Source organism: Struthio camelus, chromosome 1 (genome assembly GCF_040807025.1).
Source record: "Struthio camelus isolate bStrCam1 chromosome 1, bStrCam1.hap1, whole genome shotgun sequence".
In the NCBI taxonomy this organism is placed as follows: domain Eukaryota; kingdom Metazoa; phylum Chordata; class Aves; order Struthioniformes; family Struthionidae; genus Struthio; species Struthio camelus.
Genome location: NC_090942.1, coordinates 5,505,916 through 5,521,478, shown reverse-complemented (window position 1 = coordinate 5,521,478; position 15,563 = coordinate 5,505,916). Strand labels below are relative to the sequence as shown.

Here is a 15,563-nt window from a genome sequence, read left to right as displayed (position 1 = left end):
TTTTGGCATCATCATCTGTCTACCAACAGATCTAGTCTTTTATAACAGGTTCTGCTCGCTCCTCCACGCAGAAGTATGGGGTTTGGTACATCTCAACCTCACACCAAGATCTCGACTTCAGACCGTCGAATGATACCACATAGTAGTGAGCAGAGCAGAGCAGAAAGCACTTTCCCAGGTGCGGGTCTACACTAGGCTCTTCTCCAAAGACTGGGGGCCTTTCTTTGTACAGCCCAAAAAAGTAGCATGGACGGTTACCTTCGTACACATCCCAGCCCCACGCTGGCAGCAAGACGGGTCTGTCACCGTGGTGGCCACAGTGGACGGAGTCTACATGGGAACCGTCCCAAAAGGGAAGCAGAAGCCCGACGGCACACAGGGCTGAGCTGTGACTCAAGGAACAGGGAACATACACCAAGCAGTGGGGTCATATGGACATACTGTCCATTTATTTGGGGGTTTTTTGCTTTGTTCTGCATTTTTTATTGTTGTTTAAACCACGGCAAACACTGCGTTGGCTGTCAGCATGAGTGGAAAAAGACACACATTCCCATACCCGTGGAAGCTATGTATCAAATGCCATCAAAGCAAATGAAAAAAAAAAGTTAATAAAGAAAGAAACAGATTCCCCTTCTCACCCCCAAGCACAAAACACTTTTAAGTCAACAGAATTTAATCTAGTTTATTCTCCAAAAAAAAAAAAAGGAGGAAAAAATATGAAAACAAAACAAAAAAAGCAGGTCTTATCACTAGCAGTAAATAAATTTGTACAACCATTCAGTCTGTATAATAGGATGAAATAAATCTACATCTTTCTTATTTTGGTGCGTTGAATTATACATACAAACAACAATTACAGGAACTTGTTCACAATGCGTATAGACCTGGAGAATGGCTATCTGAAAACCCCTTGTTGGCAATGTCCGCATGTTAACACTGATTGCCTGACACCATTGGTACTTCCTATGTAAAAGGCCCATGGCCCGAAATGAATGATCTCCCTACAGGTTTTATTTATTTAGTTATTTATTTAGTTAGTTAGTTAGTTAATGCATTATCAAAACCGTTCTAGCCAGCCCCCTCCCCCTCCCCAGAAACGAAAAAGAAACCAAAAAAAAAACCAAAAAACAAAAAATAAAATAAAAGGAGAAGACATGACTGGCAGTTGGTCCATTTGTTCGTAAGACCGTGTTTCCTCTTGGTCTGCATTGCTTGTTTTTCTGTTTTTTTAAATTGTCCTCCCGTCCACTTTTTTTTTTCTTTTCCTTTAAAAAAAATCTCTCGGAGTCCTTCATGCCTTTTTCTTTGCGGCTCCCCAGATGCAATAAAGTCTTCCTCAAATGTACAGTATTTCTTACAATATAAGTTATATGCAATGTTCAGCATTTTTTATTTTTTATTTTTTTTTTCACAGCACTAGAGATCCTGTCCAATAGGGAATGCAAGTTCTGAATGGCTTATTCACAAATGGTATCCAGATTCAGTGGGTAAGAATACATAGACGCCATAGTGAGTTCCTTTAAAAAGTGGCAAACATCACTTTTTTAAACTTTTTTTTTTACTTTTTTCTTTTTTTTCTTTTTTTTCTTTTTTGTGCTTTTTGTTGTTTTTTTCTGTGTTTTTTTTAATTTTTTCCGCTTTTACGCCTTCAAATAACATTTTTAATTTTTTTTAATTCTTTTTTCCCCCTCCCATTTGATTCGGGACATCAGACCCATAACCGCACGCCTGCAAAAATGCAAGTATATAAAGTAAATCTCATTTTGAGACCGTAAGCATTCAGCAGGGGAGTCTCTCGCTAACCCATGGCAGTGACCATACTGGAAGGATGGTGAGGTCCGAAAGAGAGGCTGGATGGAGGATGCATCGGTGTCGGTGTAGTCAGCATGTGGCTGGAGTGACTGAAAGGTGAAATGTGGCTGATAGAGGACATGTGTCTGGAGAGGGCGGCGGGGTTAAAGGAGCTGTTCTTGGGAAAGTCTTCAAGGTTGTCGTGGACCTTTTTGCACTTTTTGGACTTGCTAGACATTTTTCGGTTTCTGGTCTGAATTCCTTCTTTCTTCATAGTCAGGGGTCTGTTAATCTAAACAAAAATCAATTATTTTTTTTGTGCTTCCATTCCTTCTCCCCAAACCACCGTGGGATTAGGGTACCCCCATGTCTCGGCAGTCCTTGTGACGTGCCGGGACAAGGCTAACCGGTCAACCACTCCCACCCTCGCCTTGTGCCTTGGCTACACCAATCCTCTCCTCCCAAAAGCTTCAGATCGGGGCTGAATCTGCCCCAGGAAGTTTCAAGAAATTCCAAGTCAGGCTGAAACTTCTGAGGATGAGACGAAAGCAAACTGCTGGCAGAGTCTGACTGGGGCAAAACACAACTAAGTAACTTGCAGCAGCTAAAAAATTTCAGCTATCTGGGCATTAGGTAACTGCAGTGTGTTCAGGAATGAGACCAATTATTATCACCTTCAAATATCCCCTACAGACACCGTCTCACCCTGAGGCTTTCTGACTGATCTAAAACCATTAGCGACAACAGCTGTTGGGATTTCGGTGCTACGAGGGGCCCCAAACCTCCACAGCAGCTTTAGGGAGCTGGGCAAACTCTTCACAAAAGCGACTCATGTTTGTACTACTTGTCCCCTTATGGAAACATTTTGCTCTGAGCTTGCCCTCATCGTTTCAGGCTTATTTCTGGCGTAGAACAGTATCTCCGCTGCCTGGCAGGGGGCACATTTGCTACTTGCATGTGGACATAACCAAAGCATCATGTTCTCCTGCACGGATGTATGCAGCAGAAATCTCAGTCTGTACACCCATCAGGGTTAGGGAACGGTAGCAAGAGGTCTATCTAATCACTATAAAGAACTCATTGTGCTGCATGGAGATCTAGTATCACAACACGCATTAGCACAGGTACCACGAAAGCCTCAAAGACCACCCTCGGGAAGCGATTTATGCATCTATCAACCACAAGCAGCCTTAAAAGTCTGGACTTGGGAGCCTACATGAGGAATTAGTCAGGTATAGGTGCTGTGCTGGCTGCTCTGTAGGACTTCACTCATAGCAAAAGGCAGTCCTCAAGACAGCTGAGGAAAAAATATCCAGGTTTGAACACTGCTTTTCATAATAAATGTGAGGACACAGCTGGGCTGATGGATATTCTGCAACATGGAGAAGAGGAGGGAAAAATTGATAGGTTTTCCATCAGTAACTACCGTCTCAACCCTAGCGAAGGACAATACAGAGATGTTCCTGCGAGGATCTTGAGCAGATCTTCCTTTTCTAGCTTTTGAGTGAACGGAAGGGACAAAGCGCTCCCTTCTTTAAGATCACAGCAGTTTAATTTCTTGCTTACAAGCCACTATTTGGTACTTTTCACCACAGCAGAAGGATCATTCACTGCTTTCTGTCCCCACAGAGGTCAGGATACAATAGCTCCCTGTTATACACAGGGACAGAGGCATGGCAAGAGGAAAGAACAGATTTGACTACTGCAGTTCAGGCAACCCAAATTTCGTCATCTCGGTCAGCATTAGTGACCCCGGGCTCTCCGTACCAGCAATGATGAGAAACTGCACCTCTAACTCCGTACAAAGAGAGAGCAGCCCAGCTTGCAGACCGCTAGAGGTAGGAAAGAGGAGGCCCGCTCATGCGTTGACCAACAGGAACCCTGGGGCAGCAGCAAGGAAAAACCTCAAATGTCATGGGCCTTAAATACAATATCACCCTTCTTCCTGGCTTCCTGTCCTAATGGAGAGAACTGGGACAGGCACACAAGGAAGCCCCTTAACTGCTATGCCACTAGCCCTGGCCTAGGCTGGTAATGAGAAAGCTCTTCCTGGCTTGTTTCAAGCAAGCCAGCAGCGATGTGTCCCTCAGGTTCGATATTCATGAGGCAGCCCCAGGTGACCATCACAGGGCAGCAATATTTATGCCGATAGCACAAACCACCCCGCAGCCTGCTGGCTGGCAAGCGCGGCCAGCTTTGCAATCTGGCCTGCAGGATGCTGCTCGGGTCCCCAGAGCAACATCTCCCAAGTGTTATGCAATCACAAAGGAGCCATTGCCCCAGGCCACGGTTTCATGTGAATCTGAAGGATGGGAATGTCAGTTTTGCTTAGGATGGCAGAAAAGCCAAGGCCAGTGCTGCAATTGGGGTCAGAGATGCGATCCGAGCTGTTACGGCATTCTGGTGTACGTGGTCTCAAGCTCCTAGCACAGTACCTGACTGCAAGTGCCAAACAGATGAGAACTCAGGCAAATAGCAACAGCAAACACCAGCACAATCATAGCAGCAAGCTGGAAAAAAATTTTGCTTTCCACTGACTTTAAAGAGCTGTCCCAACAAAATTGAAGTGCTCCCCAAAACATCAAAGTGATGGACCTATCTCTGCTTCTGGGGTATATAAATAAGAGAGCCAGAGGGAAGCCCTTTTCCATGAAAATTCATTGCAATAGAAATGATAAACACATGCTACGTTAAAATTAAACCAGCCCAACACGTGTATATGAAATCCGTTAATTTCATATGGAGCCAATTAATCATGGGCAGTCTGGCTAGGAATAATGCTCTTTGTTTTATCATACGCAAAAAAAAAAACACTCTTCTGCTCTTGGGACACATAGCCCTGCCTTTTTTATTATGATATACAGGCCTTTTCTGAAGGCTTTCACCAAAAGCAATGACAGCTAACACATTTCTATGGGTGCAGGCCAATCTGCTCTGCACCTTCAGCAAGGTACAGGCCCTTCCATCCATCCACCCACCCATCTCTGAAATGCGTGAAGGCTTATCTCATTTCTAAGAAATATTGAAATAACAAGGACAAGAACCTCATATTCAATAGATCAAGTCCACGGGATAGTCTTACACATTACAGGTCTGATCTTGCTCTGACTGAAGACAATGCGATTCTGCCATTGACCTCAATAAGGTCCTGTCACTGAAGCGGATTTATCCTTTAGACATAGTTATTATAACATGGGGTTAATCTTCCAGAGTGGCTGTATCTTAGAAAGCACCCTGGGATGCCACAGGATGAAAGGCGCCATATCAATACGAAATACTAGTCGTTGCTAATACTGGTGTTAACGTAGCCTGCTCTTGCTAAAGTCAGTGGGAGAAATGCCAGCAGCTTCACTAAAAGCTGAAATGCACCCCAAGACTATTATGATTATTACTTACATCCTACTGACAATTGGGTTTGCTTCAGCTGTGGAAATCAACATGGAAACAAGCCCCAAGAATGAAATAGTGTCGGTATTATTCCCTTTTCACTGATTAGTAGGACTCAGCCCTACTATCATTCCTGATACAGACTTAAAAACTGGGCAAGCTTCATCTTCAGATCAATTCATTAAAATACCCTAACAATGGGAAAGTTCAAATAAAATTTATTAAACCCAAAGAAAAGACAAAATGGGGGACATAACAAAGCAGCCAGGAATTTCCTGTATATGATTTGTTACATCTTATAATCCTACCTAAAAGAGAGCGAAGGCATCTTCCAAGCAGCCAAAGGCCTTCAACTGGCATTGACGCAACCTGTTAGCAGACTGGGCTGCTTGGAAGAGGCATGCTTGAGGAGTCTTAGTAACATATGTATTATTTTTGACATTTCTCTTAACTCAGAAGTGGTGTAGATTTGGATACACAAAAGCAGTAGGACCTCAGCCTACACAAATGGATATTGCCCTTCAATAGGCCAGTACCAGTTTGCACCAGCCAAGGAAACTTGTCCACATGCAATCACCAAACTTCCTCCCCACCCTGAGCTGATTAAAGAGCTATGCTGGTGCCTTCCACGATGCAGTTAACACAGCTGTGTAGTTCCTGACTCCCAGCCTGGTAGCCAAAGAGGGAAGGCATTTTGGTAAAGCTACCGCCACTGCCTTACCACCAGTCACAAAAAAATCGCTTGTATTTTGCTTCTAAAGTACAACGCAGCCTTCACAGTCACAGACTCTAAAGCAATTTGGGTGGCAGAAAAATGCTGTAATCCTAAGCCATCACGGATCTTTCGACCTGGGGGCGGTATTTTCAAGGGCTAATACAGTGCCACTTCCCATTTCTCACCAGAGTAATAACTGGGCACCACCTACTTGGAAAAGTAGAAAAGACAAAAATAAAGACCTATCCGTTCATAGCCAGATTCTGGTATCCTCACCCAGTCATACTGCTGTGCACATATCTCAGTCCTCTAGGGGTTTCATTTAAGTAGGTCCCATTAATGGAGTTGTGCATAAGGCAAGATGCTTCTTGACTTTGGTAAGTAGCTGTGCTGAGCTTTTCAGCAGCTGACTATGCTTTTAATGAATATGAAAACAGTTCCAATCTGCTCAAGGCCTGCCCCATGTCACAAATTTCACAGCTGGATCTGAGCTTCCCTAAACAGTGGATCTGGGGTTGATTCAAGCCAACCAGGTTCATAACATTATGGCAAAAAAAAAAAGAAAGAGGGAGAAGGAGAGATTAACAACAGGTGCTCTCACAGGCTCATTTCTGGAGAAGAACTCAAAAATTCAGACACCAGTCCAGACACCTTAGGGGAGATTCCTACAGTCAAATGTCTACAGTATAGGTATTTACATCTGAGTTTGTCACTGTGTCTCCCTTTGTAGTCATGGAGAGAAAGAGACTCTTCAGGAGCGCACATCATCTCCTCCAAACACAGGTATCTTCACCAGGTCAAACGAACAGCACCTGAGAAGTGTCTATTTCCTTCCATGGACAGTGCTGGAGGCCAGGGAGCAGCTCTGATACAGGCATCCCTACTGTACGTGTCCCAGGTTCCATGATTCAAATCCTACCTCTGGTGGCTGCAAGGCCAAAATGAAAACACAGCACAAGCACAGCTTTCTATTATGAAGCTGGCTGACTGCTCCTTTCTTGCCAAGGAAATAGCAAAAGGCGAATATTTTCTTACGATATTTTGAGAGCTGTCACTCCCAGTACCTGGTTCATTTCCCTTGTTTTCAGTGATTAGACAGAGAATTTGATGACAACTATTGCTTGCTACATAGGACGCAAAATATGCTAGACACCTGCCCACTAATGGGTAAATAAATTTTCCTTTTTTTACAGGAGAGATGCCTGTCATGGAACAGGCGAAAAATTAGTCTGTTTGTGGTTTTTTTTTTCCGACTTGATCCAAACTCGTTTACTCATCCCAAGAAACCAAAGAGCTTGAAATAACAAATAGAAGGGACTGGGACATCACAAGGGTTGGCTGCCCCATGAAACCTGATTCTTCTTTGATGTGTTTGCGTGGGTGCACATGAGGACAAAACATAGCCTGAGATTTCTAAGTCAAACATAAAGCAAAGGACCACTAGAAAAAAAGAGAAGTTGTATCAAAGCAAAGCAATGGAAAGTCTTTTCCTTCTTACACAGTAATTATTCTAATGCCACATATGGAATGAGAGTAGCAGGAGTAGCCTTAAGACTCCTTTATTAGCAGTATTATTCAGTAGAACATTTTTCAGATCCCTTTAGCTCTTTCCCTGGGGCACATATCCCTGGTTCCTGCAAGCTGGCTTTGCATGGAGATATTAGATTAAATCTGCCAACCATTTCATTTCGTTTCTCCTTCCCTTCCATGACAGGCGCTTTAAAATTCACATCACAGGTTGAGCAGACTCTGCAACCCGCTAACTAAATCAAGTCCTCTTTGGTTTAGGAATCGTTTGCGTCAACCAGGGCAAAGAGGAGACCTAAATAAATCATCTTTGGGGACTGGCGGAGGGACGAGACAAAGACAGTCACAACCTAAGAAAGATCTAAATAGTTGCTGGCACATTTTGCTTTTTTCCGGAGTTCGTATTTGCTGGAGGAACCAAGCTGTGCATAGAAGGGATATCACTTTGCAAGGCGGCATGTTGTCTTTTCCAATGCACTGAGTCCAATCAGCGGTGGATAATATCTCTCTGTGTTGATCCACCCCTCCTTCCTTGGCCCAAGCATGGGAAAGTTCTAACATTGCCTTTGGCCGCTCATGTTTTTATAACTTCCCAAATCGGATCGGCTACGTTTGCCTGAGAGGACCATTCCTGATGCCAGCCCATCGCTCGAACCCCCAAGCTTCCCAAAGGGAGGTCTCGGCATCGTCGAGGAGCGCAATTCCCGAAGTCAGGAAGCGCCTGAACCGTCAGCCCGCTACTGAGCGTTACCGTCACACTTACATTGTGCAGCTTGTAGTAGAGCCCGCAGGCGTTACAGACGGGATCGCCGTTGGCATTTCTCCTCCACAGGGTGGTGGTGGTGGTCTGACAGTTCGCACAGGATGTGCCCGCCCTTCTAGCTGCAGACTGAGGGAAGGAGGGGGGGGTGCACATGGGGGTGGGGGGAAAGAAGGGGGAGAAAAAGAAGGAGAGAAAAGTGCCGGTGTTAAAAAGATGCCATCAGCAAAATTGCTGAGAAAGAAAACAGCAGCCATGCAAGACTGACGCGCATCGGCAGAGGCCTCCAGAAACTGGCTCGTGAGAACAAATAGTAATTCTGAAAAAAATCCCTGAGGTACTTTAATCCCAAATTATATAGGAACTGAATCAGGTGCCAAAGGGCATCCTAAAAAGTGAGTGCTAAACCTCTGATAGAACTCATCAAAATTAGCAGCGCTGGCACAACCCATTCCAGAGGGGAAAATATTATTTAAATGCCAACACGTCTTGCCATCTTAATTCCCTCCGACCCCCCCAGGGGTCTAATTCTGCAGCGAGGGCCTGAACCAACAATTGCCGGAGTCAACGGCATGACTCACGCTGGCTTCAGCAGGCGTCGGATGAGACCCGCGTGGCATTTGGTGGGCAGCTGCACCTTGGATCTGACCGCAAGCAAGGCCCGGTCCCGTAAGTTCAGCTCAGCTTCAAAGCATACGGGCTCCAGATCGGAAATAACATTGTGGCAAAGAGTGAGAATCCCGACTTTTTAATTACACCCTTTGACAGCCTAAACCTTCATGTTTATTTAAGGACTGGTAATGAGCCTCAAATAAGAATTTACTGTTTCACGGAAGAGGAGGAACAGAAAAAGTATACAAGTCAAAGTGTACAAAGGGCCTTTCTTGTTAGCTGCGATAATAACTTAGCAAGGCCAAGTTTAGCAAAGTTGTTTCTCTTTTACATGCATGAATTTATGTTTATCATTTAGAAACTATAATTTTGGCTAGCAGATTGTCCTTCTGCCCCTGAAGGAAGAAAAGGAGCTTGCAGACACTTAGATGAACGTGCATGCATGTTTGTGTGTGCGCGAGTGCCTACAGCTCTTAAAAAAGACCTTTAGATCCCAGTCGTATCTCTTCTTCATCAACATGACATAGTCCCAGAGCTCTGATTTCATCCTGATGCATTGCTTTCAATGGGACTGCTCATGTGCTTAAAGTTAAAACATGTGCTTAAGCGATTTGCCAGATCATAGCAATGCTTGGCACCTTGCAGAACTGAGCCTTTAATGCTCTCTTTTGTGCTATTACTGTTTCAAATTTACCCCTCACCCCACACAGACGCACACTGTAGCACATCCAACATTAAAAAAAAACACTGCATCTTTGGATACCGTACAACAAACCCAAAATGCAAACATGGACACTGGCACAGCTCTAGCTTTAATACCAACTCTTGTTAGGTCATGCTGCAATTTTAATCATAATTGAATGCAGCGTAGGTGGAGAGAGGACGGGTTGGTTCTGTTTGAGATAGACTAGGAATTTTCTTCTTTTTTTAATTAGACAGAAAGGACTGTCTAAAAAATAAATAATATGATGCCCACAAGCGTTAAGAAACATCGCAGCGAGCCTGATCTAATAGCAAGGGGCTCTCACCAGCTGATTGCACGGGCACTGGAGGAAGAGGCAGCAGAGAGGCCTCAGCCGTGATCGTCGGCCACCAGCTTTGTGTCAACGGTGCGGCACTGGCGCAGCCAAGGAGGGCCAAACCTCAAAGCACGCAGGATGAACACCCCTGACTTCGGAGGGACTGTGGAGAGCCTCAAAATCAAAGGGAGCTTTGCCCGACCACGAGACGGCATAAATCTAACTGAAACGAGCTGATCTCCGGCACAAGGAGGACCTCAGTTGACTTCTGCTGACCACACATGGGAGTTACACCATCTGCCCACCCGATACTGTTCAAAGCAGAGGGAAGGCAGGGGCTGCACGGCGGGAAGGGAGTGATCTCTGAGAAAGAGATGAAAAAGGGCCTGACAGCTCCACTGCCCTGCTTCCACGTCAGTCTGCCACCACCCTGCAGGGCCGCAAGCAATTCCTGAGCCTCGGCACACCACGAGAGGTCTTTCAGTGCAACAATCCCGCTGCGGGGACAACAAGCCGGCGCACCTCCCTAGGGCCCAAACCTGATGTGCCTAGACGCGGCTCGCGCATGCCAGCGGTCTCAGCGAAATTGGTGGGACAACCCATGTGCTTCAGTGAAGCGTGGACGTTAAGCGTTTGCAGAGCCGTGATCTCACCCCAGCCCCGGGGCGGGGGGGGGGAAAGTCTGCAGTTTCTGCGTTCCCCGGCTCCTGCGGACCATGGCGGGTGGCTCGGAAGAGAAGCAGAGGCTGGATCGAGTCTCTCGGTGGCGGATTTGCCCTTATCAGACTCAGAATCAAGCCTAAGGAAATTTCTGAAAACCAGTGATATTTGACTCAGCCCACACAGGGGAAACGTCCCCTTTGAAGATATCTGGGGTTTGTACAGCGCGCTCACTATAACTTCTCATACGGCAAGGGTATTTCAAAGACGGGCCTAGTCACCATCTTGCCGCTTTCTCAGGATTATAAAGAATTTCTCACCTACCGACACTTCCTAAAAGAATAAACTGCAACATCCACAGACTTTTCCGTATTTTGCCTATGAAACCGTAGAGTTGTTAGCCGAGTATTGTAAACCCCGGGCTCTCCTGGTCACAGGCTGTACCTCTCATGATGAACCAGTTCCTACAGCAAACACTGGTAGTGGGCAGGAGACAATGAATAATAACATTATTGTGAAAAAAGAAAAAAAATCCCAGCAGAGGCATGCACGGACACTAGTCGCCAGCCCAATCCTAACCATAACAGTAATGAGATCACTTATAAGGTGCTTAATACTGTCTGTAGGAACAGACCCCATGGCCTAGTTGCGTACGAGGGAGGGTGCAACCTTCAGCACTGGCCCGAAACGTTGGCATTGGTCAAAAAGGTGGAATGGAGAAAAATGCAGAAGGAGGAACCGAGTGCTGATAAAGATGTTTAACTGAGGGGTGTTTGCGGAGTCCAAATTGACATGGGCTGTCCAAAGAGCTACAAGTGACAGCTTCCTAAAATTAGCCTGAGCACCCATAAATCCGCGTACGGGCCTTCTGGGAAATTGGCTATAATCCTCCTAAAAATAGCGCAGCAGGACATTGAAACAGAGAGTTTTGAATCAAAGTCGGCAAGAAAAGGGAGAAAAACAAGGAAAAAAAAAGATTCTATCCCGGTCTCCACAACGTCAGCGACGAGGCGGCCGCTGGCATCTGCGGGAACGAGGACGGCCTCCGATACGGGATCGTACAAGACCTGGCACGTGAGATTGGTCCCCCCTCGGCCCGTGCTGGTCTGCCACATCCACGATTTCCCCTGGAAATGGAGCAGAGCCTCTCGGCCTGCCCAGCTCGCTCCATCTCCCGTAAAGGAAGCTTTGATGAAGACGCCCAATGAATTTCGTGAGAGTTAGGCTGGGTTCTCAAGGATCTCAGGATTTTTTTGCCTTCTCTCCCCAGTCTGTCACGGGCCTGGCATTAGTTTCATCGCGCTTGGGGTGGGAGCCTACAAAACTAGCCCAAGGTCACGCAGGAAGCTCGTGGCAGCGAGCGAAGCTCGCGCACGGGCTCCCCGCCCCGTGTCCGTACGCGCGTGCCACCCTCTCCAGCCCGCTTTCCTCTCCAAAGGCAGGAAAGAGCAAGTCGAGCCGCAGAGGTACGCACATCTACATATATATACACACACGCACAATGAAATGCAAATAACAGCCCCAGCGCTCTGTTGCCTCCTGTTCCTTTTTTCTTTCTCTTTTTTTTTTTTTTTTTTTGGAGAAGGTTAGCAAAAGAAATAAATATAGACGCAGGTAGAGTTATAACCTTTTTCTTTTCTTTTTTCTTTTTTTCCAGACACTACTGGAAAAGAGAAAAAAAAAAAAAAAAGAAGAAAAATCAAAGTTCCTATTCAGCAGAAGCTGTATGCAAAGGATGGGAACTTTTTATAACTTAAACTTTTAACCGAAAGGCCCAAGTTGGGGATGGTTTTGCAAGACAAGGTCTGCCTTTAACGTTTATGATTTTTTTTTTTTTTTTTTTAAGAATGACCTTTTAAAATGTATTTATTTATTTATTCCATTTTGCATGTGCTGGGTTCAGGGTGACTCGGGACATTCTTGTGTGGTTCCATCAGGCACTTTTTGAAAGCTCTCCCCCGCTTCCCAGCCGCTTTCCTATTCTGCCTCCCCCTTTGCTTGTTTGGATATGCTCAAGCTCCTGTGTGTTTGGGTTGGGGAAACGGAGCTGTTGTTTATGAGTTATCTCCAGGGCTCAGATATCCGGCAGCTTTTTCCTAGGAAGTTAACTTTACACATAAAGACAGAACGACACGGGAGGGGGGGGAGAAAAAAAAAGGAAAGAAAAGAAAAGAAAACCGTATGTGTGTTTAAGACAGTAGGACCGGGGGGAGGAGGAGGAGGAAACAAGAGAGCTGCCCCAAAATTAAAAATCTCAAGCCATACTTCCCTCCCTAGAAAGCCTTTCCTTTTTTCTAATAAGGCTATGAAAGACGAGCCCGAGTTAAGTAAGCTCGACGTTTTCTTATAAGGGAAAAGAGCAGGGCAAGGCACAGGGCCGTTCTGCCTTGCATTACGCTTCGCCTGTGGGAGGCTTGGGGGGGGGCGAAGGAGAGACCTTGCACCTCTCCCAAACACGCACAGCCAAAAAAAGCCGACGCCGCTGCCCCTCGCGCCGTGCCCCTTCCCCGGGCTATGCACAGCCTCGTGCCGCAAGAACCTGGGCAAATAAACTAGCCCGATTTTGCCGACCTTCGGCAGGTGAGAAAGCTAAATACGTGCCTGAGAGCTGCCGGAGCGAAGCCATCAGCGCCTTGATGTTGAGCTTGAGACCAGTGAATCATGCCACCGAAGCATCCCCGCGGGATCCGTTTCGCGCAGGGACCCGCCGCGCGAGGTCAAGCGCGACGGCAAACTCTCGCAGCAGCGCCCGCCGGCTCCGCGGGGCCGGCGCCGGGGCAGGGAGACGGCCCGTTCGCTCTGCTAGCTCAGAAACTCCGCAGAGAGGGCAGACCCACTTTTTCTCCACGCTTTAAACAGCACCCAGGAGCCTGTCGGCGTTTTTAATCATAATGAAACTAAGTAGTGCCTCGATTCTAAACATTCAATAACTTCCCAGGCAGGGAACATATTTTTTCTCCCACTTGATATATTTTTCCCCTTGTGGTTTGCCTGATTATTTGCCAAATATACTTCAACGCATTTATTAGCCGTGCCCACAGCTTCCAGACCTTTTTGCGGCTTCCAGGGAAATTCATAACTAGATCGCAGGGGATGCTATAACGTATTGCCTGTATATATTACACTCGCAAGGTCTGAAACTATTATTTCAGATAGTTATATGTGCACTTTGCCGCCCCCCCAACTTGTGTGGTCCAAGACACATGCGCTACTTGACACACTCGCCAGTCCTCGCACGGGGATTACTCATGGATATTGTCATCTGCTACCTTCTGGCCACGTTCACATCGATTCGGAGTGGGTGACAAGCTCCTACCATGCAGGAACAGCAGACTTTGACAACCCCATTGCTCCAGCACAAACGACCCTACCAGGTTCACACGCCAAAAGGATCCTCAGGCCAGTTCTTTGCAGGACCAAGGCCTGAGAGATGCCCCAAAGGCAGCTGCCAGAGCAGTCGGCCCGCTCCCCAAAACACCTTTCCAAAAAACACCGCCGTCCCAGGGGGATGGCAACTCAGGGAGCAGAGGAAAGACATCTGGGAAGCCTTTAGGAAATTCCCTTCTCCAGAAGCCTCTTTGGTCACCAGAAGGGAATAATTTTGCCCTTTTCCCCAAGGGTTACATGCCATGAATCACACCTCTACCTCCCGACAACCCCACGCAGAGGCCTCTGCCCTATAGCGACCTGTAACAAATCTCAGTTCTATTCTGCAAGAAACTCTAATAAGGGCTGAACCTTTATTTTTTGCCGGTTTTGTAGCAAGATTACTGAGGCCCACAGCAGCTGTGAGCATCTCTGCGGGCAGCATCCCCCCCAATCTCTCTGCCACGGTAGGACGAGACTTCCGTGTGGGATGAGCTTTCCCTCTCCGTCCTGGGCTGAGGGCAAGGAGCAAAAGTTGAGGAGGAAGTAGAAGTTAAAAAAAAAAAAAAAAAAAAAGAGAGACTCACCAGCCTTCTCTTGGGCTTGATCAGGGGCCGGTTCTGCCCGTTCATTTTGTGATAGAGTCCACAGGCGTTACACAAATAGTGCCCGGTGCCGTCTCTTCTCCACAGAGGGGTTGAGGTAGCCCCACAGTTTACACACTCCCTGCCTTCTGGAAACAAGAGAGCGCATAGTTCACTTAGGGCAAGCGGAGGTGAAAAGGGCTGGAAAAGCTTTTCCCAGCCTGGAAGAAGCTTCCTCCCCTCATATCATTCAACAGACACATCCATGCAGACCCAGCCTGGCTGCTTGAAGCTCCATCCCGCTCCCAGGACGCTCACGTCCAAGGCCGCAGCTGAGCCACGTCCCAGGCTTAGATGGAGGAGAGTCAGCCCAAGCAGGGCCTGATGCTGTCTCCCTCTCCAGCACCACCTTTGGTCTCTCCCAGCAGGCAGCATCCGGCCTGTGGCCCAGCAAGGACAGTGATGATGACAACCCTCATGCAAAGCCCATGCCAACTTGAGAGGTGCCCTAGAGAAGCTGGGGCTTTAGATGTGCTCTCACCCCTCCTGAAAGGGCCTTACTCAGGAGTGTGGGGGGGGGAAGATGAGGAGCTGACGGTGCTCCTAAAGGCACTTCTGCAACATCAAGAGCTTCCTTGTCCCTTCTGGAGCCAGGGCTCCTGCGGCCCCTGTCTCACTACATGGGCCAGGTGAGCCTCAGCAGGCTCCAACACAAGTTGCGGTGGTTCTTTCCACCCCCAAATCAGACCCAGCCAGCCTGAAAAGGAGCCTCCAGCACCCCAGGGATGGATGGATACCAAAAATAAGTCCCTGATCCTCTTTGTGGGGCCCAGGGCCACTCTTCAAGCACTGCCCTGTGTCCCCATCCAGGGAGGTGGATGAGCCGAGGGGGAGGGTCTTTTCCTTGGACTCAGGGCAAACCACATGAAGGGCCCCAAAGATAATCAGAGACCAATGACCACAGCCGATATCCCTCCAATATTTGCTATTGATTCGCCTCTCGATTAAACCTTCCCCTAGAGGCTGAAGACACCAACCCACGGCCACCTCGCTCTCTCTGCCACCATTAGTGCAATCTGGCCGTCCATCCCTGCGTGCTTGAGGGTCCCAAAGAGCCTCAGGGCAGCCTGAGCCCTTCCTCA

General features: G+C 47.2%; 1 protein-coding gene across 4 annotated transcripts in view; it reads right to left on the bottom strand.

The window, feature by feature from the left end:
* Positions 1-1,064: 1,064 nt before the first annotated feature.
* Positions 1,065-15,563, bottom strand: part of GATA3 (GATA binding protein 3) — a 29,840-nt gene continuing 15,341 nt past the window's right edge. For 2 of the 4 annotated variants that reach the window (XM_068959505.1, XM_068959427.1), the window contains exons 4-6: positions 14,425-14,570; positions 8,184-8,309; positions 1,065-2,083 (exon numbers count right to left, since the gene is read on the bottom strand). In XM_068959505.1, the coding sequence (XP_068815606.1) occupies positions 1,799-2,083; positions 8,184-8,309; positions 14,425-14,570 (557 nt within the window). In that variant the 3' untranslated portion in view covers positions 1,065-1,798. The remainder of the gene's footprint in view (positions 2,084-8,183; positions 8,310-14,424; positions 14,571-15,563) is intronic. The other 2 variants (XM_068959647.1, XM_068959581.1) reach the window with 1 other exon arrangement.